The sequence below is a fragment of the Etheostoma cragini genome, chromosome 17 (assembly GCF_013103735.1).
Source record: "Etheostoma cragini isolate CJK2018 chromosome 17, CSU_Ecrag_1.0, whole genome shotgun sequence".
Lineage (NCBI taxonomy): Eukaryota > Metazoa > Chordata > Actinopteri > Perciformes > Percidae > Etheostoma > Etheostoma cragini.
In genome coordinates, this window is record NC_048423.1 from 20,319,719 (window position 1) to 20,334,245 (window position 14,527).

Genomic DNA, 14,527 nt, shown 5'->3' on the forward strand with positions numbered 1-14,527 from the left:
TATACACTGTAGTGTATATACATACACACACGCGCACACAGAGACACACACACACACACACACACACACACACACACGTCCTCATAAATCTCCTTGACACTGGGGTTCTTTGACAGCAGGAGCTCAGATAGTAAGGAGGAAGAAAAAGAGGTGAACTCCTCATATTTTTGCCAACACATGCAAAATATTAATTCTTGCATAAATCAAGGATCTTTTCACACTTAAAAGTCTGAACCAAGGTTCATGTTTTTGTTATATTAAATAGATTTGATCCGGTTACACACCCACACACACACACACCCACACCCACACCCACACCCACACCCACACCCACACCCACACAGGTAAGGACTGGATATTAGCAGTGTGTGTGTTTGAGCAGCCGCTAACAGACTTATAAAGAGGGAAGTCTTGGACAGACGAGTTGACAGGCGTCCCAGTATTGATCCAGTATAGTCCTTAAGTCAACAAGTTTGGGCTTATTCAATTATTATTATTATTTTTTAGGCCTTTATATGTGACAGGACAACTTAGACATGAAAGGGGAGAGAGAGGGGGAATGAAAAGCATTATCAGGTGGTAACTGAACCTGCGGCACCTGTGTCAATGACTGAGTCTGTGTATATGGGCGCGTGCAGACTCAGTCCAGGTGAGTTACCCAGGCGCCCTTATTTAATTTTTTTAACATGAAGAGATCATCTTTGTTATTCAAAAAAGGAGTCTTTTTTAACCCCAAAATCTGAGTGGTCATTTTGATGATGTAAATAAAACCCAAAGCAAGCTGCTTTCAGTCAAACACTAAATAGGAATTTATAGATTAAGGCTGGATTGAGGTATATAGTAATAGTATAATACAAATTGTTCATATGGTTCTATTTTAAATGATTCAATTAATTAATTTTCTCTTTTGTTTGAATGTTTGAATTAAGAATAAAGTGCTATTACCATAGTGATAAATGAAGAATAAGCCACATAAAGGCTTAAGAACACTTACTCAACCAGTAATGTTTCTTTCAGAGTTGCCACCTCAGACAGTTAACGTGAAGCTAACGGATCAAAAATCATTTTCCTAAAAGGTACATTGCACACAATTCCTCCCTTGATGTTGACCGACAGACTAAATCTCCAGTTAGCTTTAACTTAACTTAGCTGTTGTTTTTAATTAACAGTGTCGTGGTTGCACTGGGGCTGGATAATTAAAGTCTTGTTTAATTAAATCCCTAATTGAAAGTACACTTTCATTTCAAACCCTCTGGGACATATTTGTGATTTGGGGTTATATAAATAAAATTGACTCGACTTTGTAAGCTTACTTTGTAAATATTAATGAGTGTGGCTCATTAACTACGATGCATTTTAAGTAGTAACATGTAAGATCCATTTTCCACCTGGTATAGTGTGATCTGTCTGAATAAGGAAAAGCTTCACATCCAGCCAAATAAAGCTCATAGAGCAGCTTTGCTTCCATTTAAACCAGGTGTGGGCCAAATAGAGCGTTCAAGAAGTCAAAATAAGGACAGAACAGATTGACCGGCTGTAACTAGAACGCACCTCTTTTACTCTGTAAACACACTCAACTAGTACTGTCTGGGACTGTGTCTGCTTGTTGCTGCTGAGAATCAAACACGCAATACCTAAGGTAAGGAATACAGAGAGGGTTTGGTTTCATTCAAATCAATTAAAGCAGAGATCTTCAACAGGGGGTTTGGGACCCCTAGGGGGTCCTCCGAGTTAGTGCAGGGGGGCCACCAAATTATGGTTTAATGTAGAAAAATGTGTATGTTTGGAAAGTTAATAAAAACAAACATGAATTTGGGATTAACATGAATCCAACACATTATTAGCAAATGTAAATCGGCCTATTTTTTGAGAAGGAAAAAAACAAAAAACATTGATGATAGGTTTACTGGCATATAGGTAAGGTAATCTTTAAATTAGCCATCCACAGTTAATTCTGAGGATTATGACATGAAAACATTTTTCATAAAATCATGCCAACAATTTTTACTTTACTAGCTTAGTATTCTTCTTTCAAATATTTTCATTATGAAGCTTCATTTAAAAAAAGTCACAAAACTGTATTACAGTGGTTCTTTTTACAGTATACAAACAAAAAGGAAGGGAAATAAGGATAAATAATTAACTAAATAAAAAACTATGCCAAATGTTCTAAAGTCTTTTAGTTTGTCCCTAAGGAAGAACCGGATCCTCTCAAGGTGGAGTGTGTCTATCATCTCTATGAGCCATATCTTAAATGTTGGTCACTCTTGGCATTTGGAATGGCAAGAAGTGCTGTTGTGCCATATTTAACACCTTAGACATGAAACTAAAGATATCACTTCAGTAACCTTGCATTCTGAAACAGAATTTTTTTTTTATATTGTAGCCTATGTAGGATTTTAAACTGTATTAGAAAATGACGTGCGTCTATGGAGCACTTGTACATATACTCTAAACTCTCGTCCCACAGGGCATTTTGTATATTTGTGCCCAATTCCTTTTCCTGATCCGCTTTAACGGTTAGTAGTATTTGGGCGGCTTATCTCTTGAAATTTACCATATAACTGGATATATTTGACCTCCCTAACTCACCTAGTCAGTCATCCAACTTAACTGGCCCTGCTTTCTCAAACTGAGTTATAACATCATTACATCATTACAAATGGCGTTTTTCCACTGCGTGTTATCTACTCAACTCGCCTCGACTCTACTCTACTCACCTTTTTTGGTTTTCCATTACGAAAGAAAGTCCCTGGGACCTGCTACCAGATGCTTTTTTGTAGTACTACCTCAGTCGAGGTTCCAAGCGAGCTGAGGCGATACCAAAAGGTGACGTGGAAACCTGCAGACTGCTGGTTGGTCGGATCACTGCATTTTTAGTAAACAAGAGTGCGGAGTGTGTGTCCAGAACAAACGCAACATTTAAAAAAAATCCAGCCAGACACCATGAGATTATCTACTCCCTGCACTATTCTCACTATCCAACTATTCAATATTAAGGGCTATTATGGGCTTTTGCATGTTGTTTCCAATATTGCACATACTTTAAAAAAAACAAGACAATTTATCAAAGAAAAGTTTTATTTAGCTATTCAAGCAGCGCATCAAACCCTCCTGTACATCCCGGTCTTCTTCCTCTGAAACCTGTAACAGTGTCCCCACCGGCTCTGCGGTCCCAGATGCATCCCAGTCATTGTCACAAGTCTCTCCATAACTCTCATAAAGATTATACAAAGCACAGCAGGTCTGAACCATAGCTTTCACCAGTTGTACATCGAACGCCCACCTCTGCGGCGGCGATTTTGCATAGCGTGAATGATCTGAAACACAAACAGTTCACAGCATACATGTTTTGGTGTGTAATCATGGTTAATAAAGTTCATGTACTTTATATATCGTATAGTAAATACTGACTGTGACCCTTAACACATGCAAATGTTAGCTAACGTTACCAGGAAACTTAACTTACCATTTTGTGTCGGCGAACAATAGTCATGTCGACGTCTGAACACCGTAGGAATTCCCAAACTCCTGTTTTTTTTCAGCGGTGATTTATGTTGCTTCCTTCAGCTTCTTTTGAAACAAAAAAAATTCTTTTGGCTGTGCCAAGTTGCCGACGTTCTGTTGTGAGTCGCGTTGAATATTACATCATCCCGCGTAGCTATGGTGACCGGCCATGCTGAGGCGTTACTCAATCTGCAATGGAAAACGGACGCAGAATGCGTTGAGTCGAGTAGAGACGAGGCGAGTCGAGGCGAGTCGAGCTGTTACCAGCAGTGGAAAAACGCCTATAATATCTTATTTGATAGAATCTGAATAAATGATGTTTGGGTAAACCATATTTTTGTTGTAACTGATGTAAAGACGGAAATGATCCTTTTATATGTATGTATATATACTGTATATATCCCCTACGTTACAAACACAGAATTCTCAGGCTATTAATGTCATGAACAAAATTATTGGTACCCCTGGAACTTTTCCCGAAAATGCGCCATTTCTCCCAGAAAAGTGTTACAATAAACAAATGTTTTGGTATACATATGTGTATTATCTTTAAGTGCATTGGAACAGCACAAAAAAGCAGAAGAAAAAGACAAATTTTACATCATTTTACAGAAAACTCACAAAATGGAATGGACAAAATTATTGGCACCCTTTTAAAACTGTGGGTAAATAATTTCGTTTCAAGCATGTGATGTTCATTTAAACTCACCTGTAGCAAGTAACAGGTGCTGGCAATATAGAATTTAAAACTGAAGCCAGTTAGAGTGTATAAAAGTTGGCTCAACCTTTGTGTTGTGTGCCTGTGTGTGCAAAACCAAGCATGGAGAAGGAAAGAAGAGCCGAGAATTGTCTGAGGACTTAAGAAGCAAAATTGTGGAAAAACATCAACAATCTCAAAGTTACAAGTTAATCTCCAGAGATCTTAAAGTTCCTTTGTCCACTGTGCGCTATATAATGAAGACGTTTATAACCCATGGAACTGTGCTAAATCTCCCTGGATGTGGATGGAAAAGAAAAATTGATGAAAGAAGGCAACACAGGATAGTTCGAATGGTGGCTAAACAACCTCATTCAACTTCCACGCAAATTCAGGCTGTCCTGCAGACTCAGGGTGCATCAGTATCAGCTCGAACCATTTGTAGTCATCTGAGTGAGAAGAAGCGCTATGGCAGGAGACCGAGGAGAGCCCCACTTCTGACACTGAGGCATAAAAAAAACAGACTGCAGTTTGCAAAAATGTACCTGAGTAAGCCTCAATCCTTCTGGGAGAACGTTTTGTGGACAGATGAGTCTAAGGTAGAGCTTTTTGGCAAAGCATGTCATTCTACTGTTTACAGAAAACGGAAAGAGGCCTACAAAGAAAAGAACACAGTACCTACAGTCAAACATGGGGGAGGTTCAAGGATTGTTTGGGGTTGTTTTGCTGCCTCTGGCACTGGGTGCATTGACTCTTTTCAAGGAGTCATGAAATCTGGAGACTATCAAAAGATTTTGGCCCATAATGTAGGGCCTAATGTCAGAAAGCTGGGTCTGCATCAGAAGTCATGGGTGTTTCAGCAGGAAAAAGAAACATACCTCAAAAAGTACCCAGAAATGGTTGGAGACAAAGCGCTGTGGCAATTAATGAGTCCAGATCTAAATCCCATAGAACACCTATGGAGAGATCTCAAAATTGCTGTTGCAAGAAGGAACCCTTCAAATCTGAGAGACCTGGAGCAGTTTTTAAAAGAAGAGTGGTCCAAAATTCCAGTTGAGAGGTGTAGGAAGCTTGATGATGGTTATAGGAAGCGATTGGTTTCAGTTATTTTCTCCAAAGGGTGTGCAACCAAATATTGAATTGAGAGTGCCAACAATTTTGTCCGACCCAATTTTTGAGTTTTGTGTAAAATGATGTCAAATTTGCCTTTTTTCTTCTGCGTCTCTTTCCGTTAAGGGGTCCATGGCTTAAAAAAACAAAGACCCCTGGGCCCTAAATAAAGGCATCACGTGTCATACCGGAGTGGGGCGACACTAACTGGAGGAGATCCGATTTTACTTAGAGGTGCTAATTTGACTACATAGTAGTTATTGATGTTGTTGTCAAAAATATAGGTTTTCTGATAAATTATCTTAACTTATTTATCAAATCATTTTTACAATTGTTGGAATTTAAAATCTTATATTATAAAACAGAAGTATTGCAAAACAACTTAATGCAACAAACAACAAACTATATACTTATAACAACAAACTTAATGCATGACCAACATGTCTTCATTTATGTTGAAATAATTCGTTTGCCTTTTAGCTTAAATGTATAATATAAATCACACACAATGTTTAAGCACACATAAAATTTTAAATTCCAACATAATCCAGAAAGTTGTTATCTTTCTATTTTTCTTTGATGGTGTTTTCTGTGGTGTCAGTTTTTTGTCTTTGTAATTTGACTCAATATCGTTGTAAATGACCGTTTCTCCTCTCGAGTAGAGAGACGGAGCCGGAGATTTTCTTTTGCTGGTGTTGTGGGGTTTCTCGCCGCTTCAGTTAGGGTGCTCTGAAATGTAGTTTCCCTTGACACACACGCACCCACCTCCGCCACAGATTACTAAACAGCCACTTGTTGGGGAAGCTATGGGAATTCCAGGGGTAGCTACAGCACCCCCAAGCCCCTACATAGGTTCTCCATGTGCTCTACTATATAGAAAGGTTAAACGAATGAATGCATAAATATGGATTTGCAGGTGTAATGGTTCATGCCCATTAATGATGGTAAGTGTAGAGCTTACGCAACTGGTTTTGCTGGAAAAAGAAAACAGCTGGAGTGCTGTTTGGAAATACATTGCATTGAATATAAACAAGCCCATATATCATCCCCATGGTACCGGATATCGATATTTTTCAAGGTATTTTATTCAAGGTGGAAATTCCAGTATCGTGACACTACCTTAGTGTACTGGTCCAATTTCACTGACTATAGTCAATTTTTTAATAACTAATATAAATTACTGGATTAAATCACATGTTGAATGAAAACAACAAAAAAAAAAATTATATTTAACCATGTTTCAAGCTAATTTAAATCGTTACTGTACTGTGTGAACAATTAACTTGTCGTTTTCTTTTGCGGGGTCCAAATGTTCCAGCAAGACAAGTTCCTTCCCAAGACTATTTAGCAGAGCCAGCGTATCTGCGTCCATATCATAACACAAGACAATTGGGATTGGTTTAAAGAAATGCAACCTACGCAGACAAACCTTACTCACCAGCGCTGTTGAGTTATGTCTACAATATAAAATAACCTTGATTATGAAACGATTTAATAGTTCATTAAAGCTGAGGGGTTGGGGTCACACTCCACTGGGCTTTGCACAGAGAGCAGATGACTGTGTAAGACCATATATAAACAGTCAGGACCAGGATAATGGAACTCGTTGACAGCTGGTGTGGAGGAAAAATATGCTATATTTATGACGTTTTTTATTTAGGCAGCTATAAAGCCAGTAGACAAGTAAGGGTGCATCATAAAATATTAATGTGCAGAGTGGAGTGGAATTACAATCAGCTAACTATAAAAAATGAGTGAAACATCATGATATAATGAATTAAGTACCACCATTCTGTGTGTTTGTTATGGATAACATAAGGTGCGATTTGATAAAAAAGCTAGTAGATATATATGTCTATATATATCTACTGTTTGTCCTAAGTGTTACCTGGCTCATGTTCCACTGTCCTTGCTGCTGTCCAGGCTGCATGCTGTACATGTTCTGGTTGGCTGGCAACCCGCCCTGCTGCGGTATGCCCATGTAGCCGCCGTTGGGCATTATGGCCCCTCCTACGCCCATGGCGGCTCCGCCCATCCCCGGAGCGAAACCCTGCGGAGTGAACGGCATCTGAGGCTGGCCCACGTACATTCCTGCTGGAACAAAAAGAAGAAAAATTAAGTTTTTAAGGCCAATAGCAATACAAATATTTGGTTATTTAAAAATCGGAGAAGCCGATATGTCGGCCAATATATATTTATAAAAACAATCCAGAAACACGTTACAAAACATAGACAGATTACCTTAACATTTGTAATTTATAAGTTCTCACAAAATTATGTGTAATTATTTGTTTTATTGTCAAAATAGAACAAAGGAACATCCAAATATATTAAAGTTCTGATGAATAAAATGTAAAAAAAAATACAAACTTAAGATACGAAACTTAAAGTCCTTTGAACAAAAACACATTAACAAAGAGAATAATCTGTGTTGCCAACAGGGATGTTGTAGAGCGCCTTCTGGTGGACAAACTATGCAAAACCAACGCTCGTAACATGGTTGACCGTCCATTTTTATTTTTTAAATATTCATTTATAAGAATCCTTTATTTGTCATTATAATTTATTTATTTTTAATCTGCCATTATAAATGCCAATAAATTGGGAAATGCCTAATATCGGCCTGCCGATATATCAGTCGGGCTTTAGAACAGACAGTTGTATTAAAGTAGAAAAATGGTTTTCAAGAATCCAGTTTTGATGTAATAATTAATGCATACAGTGAGGAAAATAAGTATTTGAACACCCTTTTTGTAGATTATGTCTCTCACAGTGGACATGCACCTACGATGACAATTTCAGACCCCTCCATGATTTCTAAGTGGGAGAACTTTCAAAATAGCAGGGTGTTAAAATACTTATTTTCCTCACTGTACCTTAAAGAGCAAAAGGTTACTCTTTCAAAATCCAAATATAGGAAACCTTATAGATCTCAAACTTCCACATCGGAGCTAAACTCTTCCAAACACTACAGCCACGGACGATGTCTTATTATTATACTTTATTTCTCTTCCTCTGAAAAGCCCTTTGTGATTCTCACTTAAGGAAGGGTTTATAAATAGTATAATGTTTTATAAAGTTAGTTGTTAGTGGCGGAGTCCGCCATTCTTGAGAGATTCAACAGTGGGGATTTATTCAGGAAACTATGCAACATATAGTTAAACTTTCACATTCACAGTTCTTATCTTATTAATAACAGTCTCACTTATTCTGAAACCAAACAGATTTCATGCAGCTATCCTACATTAAAAGTAGGGATGAGCCGAATACTCGGCTGAAACGAGTATCCGGTACGGATACAGCACTTTTGCCGAGTACAAGTTTCATACGAGTAATGCGAGTCAATATCCGTAATCGGATTCAATGAAAGTCTCCACTGACTGTGTCTCCGTTCTGTGATAGGCTAGTCACAGTGCTAGTCACAGCGCCTCTCCCTTACACTATTCTGTGAAAGGCTAGTCCCAGCGCCCCTCCCCTACACTATTCTGTGATTGGCTAGTCCCAGCTTCCCTCCCTACACACACAGACTCCTTCTGTTGCTGTGTGAAACTCCGCTCACACGCCCTCAGAACACGGAGAAGTGAACAGCTCTCCCCCTCAGGTCCGCGGCTTTCCCGTTAACATTTAGGGTTTCTTCAGCTTCAGGTTTGTTTTATACTTCAGTTTGACTTAGTACCTAGTCCCCAGGAGACTTCTAGTAACCGTTGGGTTGGTTCAGACAGTGCTTGGTAGAATGCGACTCGGGTTGCATCTCTGCCGTCAAAGTTTTTTTTTTTTTTTTTAACTGCCTGCTGGCTCTAACCAGTTTTTTGAGTGTCTGAAACTTTCTTGCTGTGTTTTATAAAAAAAATAAAAGGCAGTTGCGTTATAAATGAATAATATTACAAATGAAGATACACACACAAACACATTCCTACCCACCGCCCCCCTCTCTCTCTGTTTCTCTCTCTCTCTCTCTCTCTGTATCTCTTACTCACTCACAGACACACACACTAACAATTGAGTGTGTTTGTCTGTGAGTGTGAAAATAAAAAAGAACCAAAAATAAATAAATGATCACACTGATCATAGAAAAATTTAAAGTTAAAAAATAAAGTTATATTGTTGAGTATGAAAACTCTTGTTTTACATTTTACTTAATAATTGCAAGCACATTGCTGTATTTATTGTTGCAAAACTTGTTATATACTGTAGGCCTATTTAGTTTGTTTGTTACCACGACAACACCAATGACACTCAATGCTGATGCTGTCATGTAAATAGATTTCTAAACAGCAATAAATATAACAATTTTTGATCAACCCAAATCAATTGCATGCTTAAAATAACATACCGGTTAATTCAACCGGTATGTTGAATTAACTTCAACATACTAATTAAACGCATGCAAATTTTAAAAAATCAGGGTGGCTTTAACTGTAAAGCATGAAAGAATAAATGGATCTGCATACCAACATCCTTCTATTTTTCCATCTATGCTATTGCTTTGATCCAGCACCAGTCACATTGGTCACTAGGGATGTGTATGTCTTTTTTATATTTTGAAGCAACAATAGAAATGGTAGGTGTTGTGAATTCCTCATGCTACAGAGTCTGTGTAGTTACAGTTACGTTAGATATGGCTACGTTCATTACGCAGGTTAGTTACGTTAGAAATCGCCGCAACACTTTGTGTTTTTTTATTATGGCAGTCGCCTGTACTGAAGTCAGAGACGATGTAAGTTGGTACTTATATCTAGCTATTGTATGAGCAGATTAAGCTATCCCTAAATTGTTTGTCTTAAATGTTATGCTAATGTTAACCCTTTTCACCCCGTAATGTGAAGCATTTAGCTTATCCGTGATTTGCTAGCTTGCTAATTTTCCACTGCACACCTTGGATGTTGCTAGCTAGTGTGTGACTCGTTTTTGGAGCTGTGCAGGATAGGATATTCATTTTATTTGCACAGTGGAATAATTGTACATTTCCTTGCAGTATTTTAGTTTGATTAGATTAATACACTATTCTGTTAGATAATAGGCAAATCAGCCGTGACGTTAATGTACCTCCTTTTTGGATTTGTTTCAGAAACTTCAATCATTCATTCAATCATTTATTAATTCATCCATTCGTTCATTCACACAAGCAACAGTGTATAGCTTGTGACTGCCTGTCTACACTCTACCAATTAAAAAGTTGAACTCCATCTGGTGACTCGTGCTCTCTGATAAGAGCCCTGAAGCGGCTAATACTCGTCATCCAGCATTCACAAGGCATTTAGCACTAAGGTTAGCCCTCTATTACCTTGGCCGACAGATTCTCACATTTAACACAAAAATCCAACTTGTCAAGCTTCAAGGATGTGTTTATGTCCAAACAGCATCAAACTGAACCAATCAGTGAGCCTCCGGTGAGGAGCTACTATCAGCTATTTCTGTGGACTAGGTGTGTGTGAAGGCCTTGCCCGCTAAACAAAAATGGCAGACATGATAGATGGATGGTTCATCCAATCACCTGCCAGGTAACGCTTTCCACTAATGGCTTCTCAGATGGTTTTGTGTTAAAAAACCATCAGGCGCGTCAAGTTTGGCCCTTAATGCGTCTAAGCAAGAATCTGTGTTGTTAAAACGCACTTCAAAATCAGCCTAAAATCTTAACGATTGTAACTGCAAAGTCACAACAAACATAAATGTGAAAATGAAAACATTTGACCAAATAAATTAGAAGTTTGCTTGACAGTAGGGCTGAAACAATTCCTCAAATAACTTGAATAATTTGATTGCAAAAAATCCTTCATTAAATCAATGTAACTAACGGTGTACAGCTAACTGTGTTTCCACACGGAGGTTTATTACTAGCACACAAAAGGCTGCCGCTTCTGTGGACACAAGACTGAGATTGCAGATTACAAATGAAAGAAGACGGCGAAAATAGTGAGGGGTGTAAGAGAAAAGACAAGAGAAAACAGAAAGTTTAGGATCAGCTGCAAACATGCTGCTACATCACCTCAGTAGAAAACATCCAGTGTACTCCACTGGCATAGGCAGAAATAGAAATTTGAGCGGGCCAGTACAAAAGTGAGTGGGCCATTTTCAAAAAGAGGTAGAAGTAGCCAAAAGAAGAAACTGAAAAATACAGCAACAATTTTACCTTCCAACATACAGTATTACGGTAAGCAGTACTGCCTACAACATGCTCAACCAACAAAGTTCAGTCTATAGGTTTATGGTTACAATTATTTGCTCCGGCAGAACCAGCAGCATCAATTGGCTCTGCACGTTATAAAAACAAACACTTCTTTTCACAAAGTGGCAACTAAACATGAACCAAACCGCAGCAAAGGTGTTTAGATACTGCAGAACATAGACTAGCCCACATCAGACAGAAATCACACATGGAACGTATCCTTTGTGCATTCATAACAGCATTGATGCTATGACGGGTCATGAGCAGCAAATGCGCTTGCAGAAGTAAAAGAGAGTAAAAGAAACAAGAAAAACTTTCAGCCAAGCACTGTTTGAATTTTGAAAGATATAATGACAAGTGGCTAGCAAGGAAAAGAGCCATGGGTTCATAAATATGTTTGTAATTTTTTGTAACATCAGTGTATTCTGACATTTTGAGCATTTTGTTATTAGCTGCGAGACACATCCATCTTGTTACAATCACAGACTGTAAAAAAGGTGGTCAAGGCGTCTCCATTTCCTCCCTCTGTACAAGAGCGATGCCAAAATATCCTGGATACGGGCGCTGCCATCTTGTAATTTTGGAGCCAGAGTCTGTGCAGTAGTGATCAGGTGATGGAGCCGCGGTATCAAAGTCCTGCCCATACACCCGCCCAACAAATCGCAAGTCAACCCAACCTGTTAGTAATGATGTTTTACCCCGTTATTTAGCATTAAATAACTACTGAAAAACCAAACTAATCAGAAAAATGAACACTTAAACAAACATGATAATGACTATCTAAAATGACAGAAACCATATTTGACAAACATTTTTTTCACATATACTTTTAATTTGGCCCATATCCTATCCAGTTACTGTACATGGAGGAAGCAGGGATTATGGCCTATATGTTTTGGTATCTTTCAACTGTAAGATTTTTTTGTTAACATGAACAGCCGGGAAATCACCATCACCAAACCCAACCGACTCCATGTAGAGGCTCCCCTCAACATGGGCTGGAATGGGAAATTGGCAGCACCAATTTCAATATTTTTCAATACTTTCCCCCATTTGGATTTCTTAATACTTTTTCTATGTTATAGTGGAGACCTTTATGAGACTAAATTAGTTAAACGAGTTTCTGTTGCAATTTATGTGGGGTCATGTTGCATAAGCCTGGCGAGGTTCTCTTGGCTTTGATCTCCATCAGCGTCTATTTGGATTCAAAGAGGACAATAACACAGCAGAAAGCCTTTCAAGCTGATTTCCATTACTATTCTTCTATATGTCCTTGTAATCATGGCGCAATATAATCAATATGCACAATGCGCCTGCTGTACAAATCTGCTGTCTATCTTCCACCATTCAGGAAACCTGTAGCACTAATGCTTTCCCACACACATGCTCAGGTAAATTTGTGTATGTATTTACAACCACAACCACAACCACACACACACACACACACACACACAGTCTTGGCACTTCAGTCTGTTCACATAATAACTGTGAGATGAGTGTGAATCTGCAGACACCTCTCTAGTTTTACTGCTGCAGTGGGACTCCAGTAAGTGGAGCTGCCTGCTATTTCATCTGCCCTTCATCTGCCCTTTCATCTGCCCATACTTTCCTCCAGGTTTACGATGCATCTTTCCTCTGATGTACGGTATGTGTGAAAGTGTGTAGGCGTGTGTCTCTGTGTACAAACAGCTACTTCTGAGTGTGTGCTCCTGTGCTCATATTACTGTATGTTTTCCCCAGCTTATTAGACACTATATGTGTATAGTGTTTGTTTAAATTCTGCATATACAACACTTTTAAGCGTTTTGACCTGCCAGTCCTCAAATTTCAATAAATGGTAGCTGTCGAGGCTCCTCACCTCAACAGATGCTGTCCCTTCAGTTACACAGATATGGGCTCGGGCATGCTTCAAGTTATATTGGAATTAAAACTACCATTGCAATAATAGAACAAATAGGAAAATTAGATGTGGACTATTAAATATTAGATATCAGATATCTTTCTTCTAAAGCAGTACTAGTTAACAATTTCATATTAGAAAATCAAATTGATCTATTCTGTTTTACCGAAACACGGCTGGGCCACAAAGAATATGTAAGTCTAAATGAAGCCACTCCTCCAAGTCATAATAATACTCAAATTCCTAGAGGCTCAAGTCGGGGAGGGGGAGTTGCAGCCATCTTTGATTCAAGCTTGTTAATTCATTTTAAACCTAAACTAAATTATTAACTCATTTGAAAGACTTGTTCTTAATCTTTTACATCCAGTATGGAAAGCATTACAGCCAATTACATTTGTTGTTGTTTACCAAGCTCAATTGGTATCTGAATTCTCAGAGTTTTTATCATTTGTATTTCTTAAATCCGACAAAATAATTATTGTAGGTGATTTTAATATCCATGTGGACGCTGACAATAGCCTTAGTATTGCTTTCAACTCACTACTAGATTATATTGGTTTCAGTCAGTGTGTATAACTCACATTTTAAAACACACCCTCAACCTTTATTATCAGACCCTTCTCTAATAACTTTTGAATTGTTACTACACAACTATACTAAATTAAATAAAAGCTTCTACACTAGATGCCTATCTGACGGTGCTATAGCTACATTTAATGAAGTTATTCCAACAGCATTTAATTCAGTGCCATGCTTTAATTTAACAGAGGACCTTTATTTTAACTTTAGTCCCTCCCAAATTGATAAGTTTGTAGATTGTTCTATGACCTGCTTACAGACGACTTTAGACTCTGTTGCTCCTGTCAAAAAGAAGACGATGAAGCAAAGGAAACTAGCACCTTGGTATACCTTCCAAAATAGCAAATTAAAACAAATCTTACAAAAACTTGAAAGTAAATGGCGTTCCACCAAACTGGAAGAATCTCATTTAGATTGGCAAGACAGTCTGAAAATTTTAGGAAGGCCCTCAGAAATGCCAGATCAGACTATTACTAGAAAATAAGAAGAACCCAAGGTTTCTTTTCAGCATTGTAGCCAGGCTGACAGATAGTCACGGCTCTATTGAGCCATCTATTCCTATAGCTCT

General features: G+C 38.3%; 1 protein-coding gene across 4 annotated transcripts in view; it reads right to left on the reverse strand.

The window, feature by feature from the left end:
• Positions 1–14,527, reverse strand: part of smap1 (small ArfGAP 1) — a 154,270-nt gene that overhangs the window by 998 nt on the left and 138,745 nt on the right. For 3 of the 4 annotated variants that reach the window (XM_034898288.1, XM_034898287.1, XM_034898285.1), the window contains one exon: positions 7,203–7,408. In XM_034898288.1, coding sequence (XP_034754179.1) covers positions 7,203–7,408 — 206 coding nt within the window. The remainder of the gene's footprint in view (positions 1–7,202; positions 7,409–14,527) is intronic. The other variant, XM_034898286.1, reaches the window with a different exon arrangement.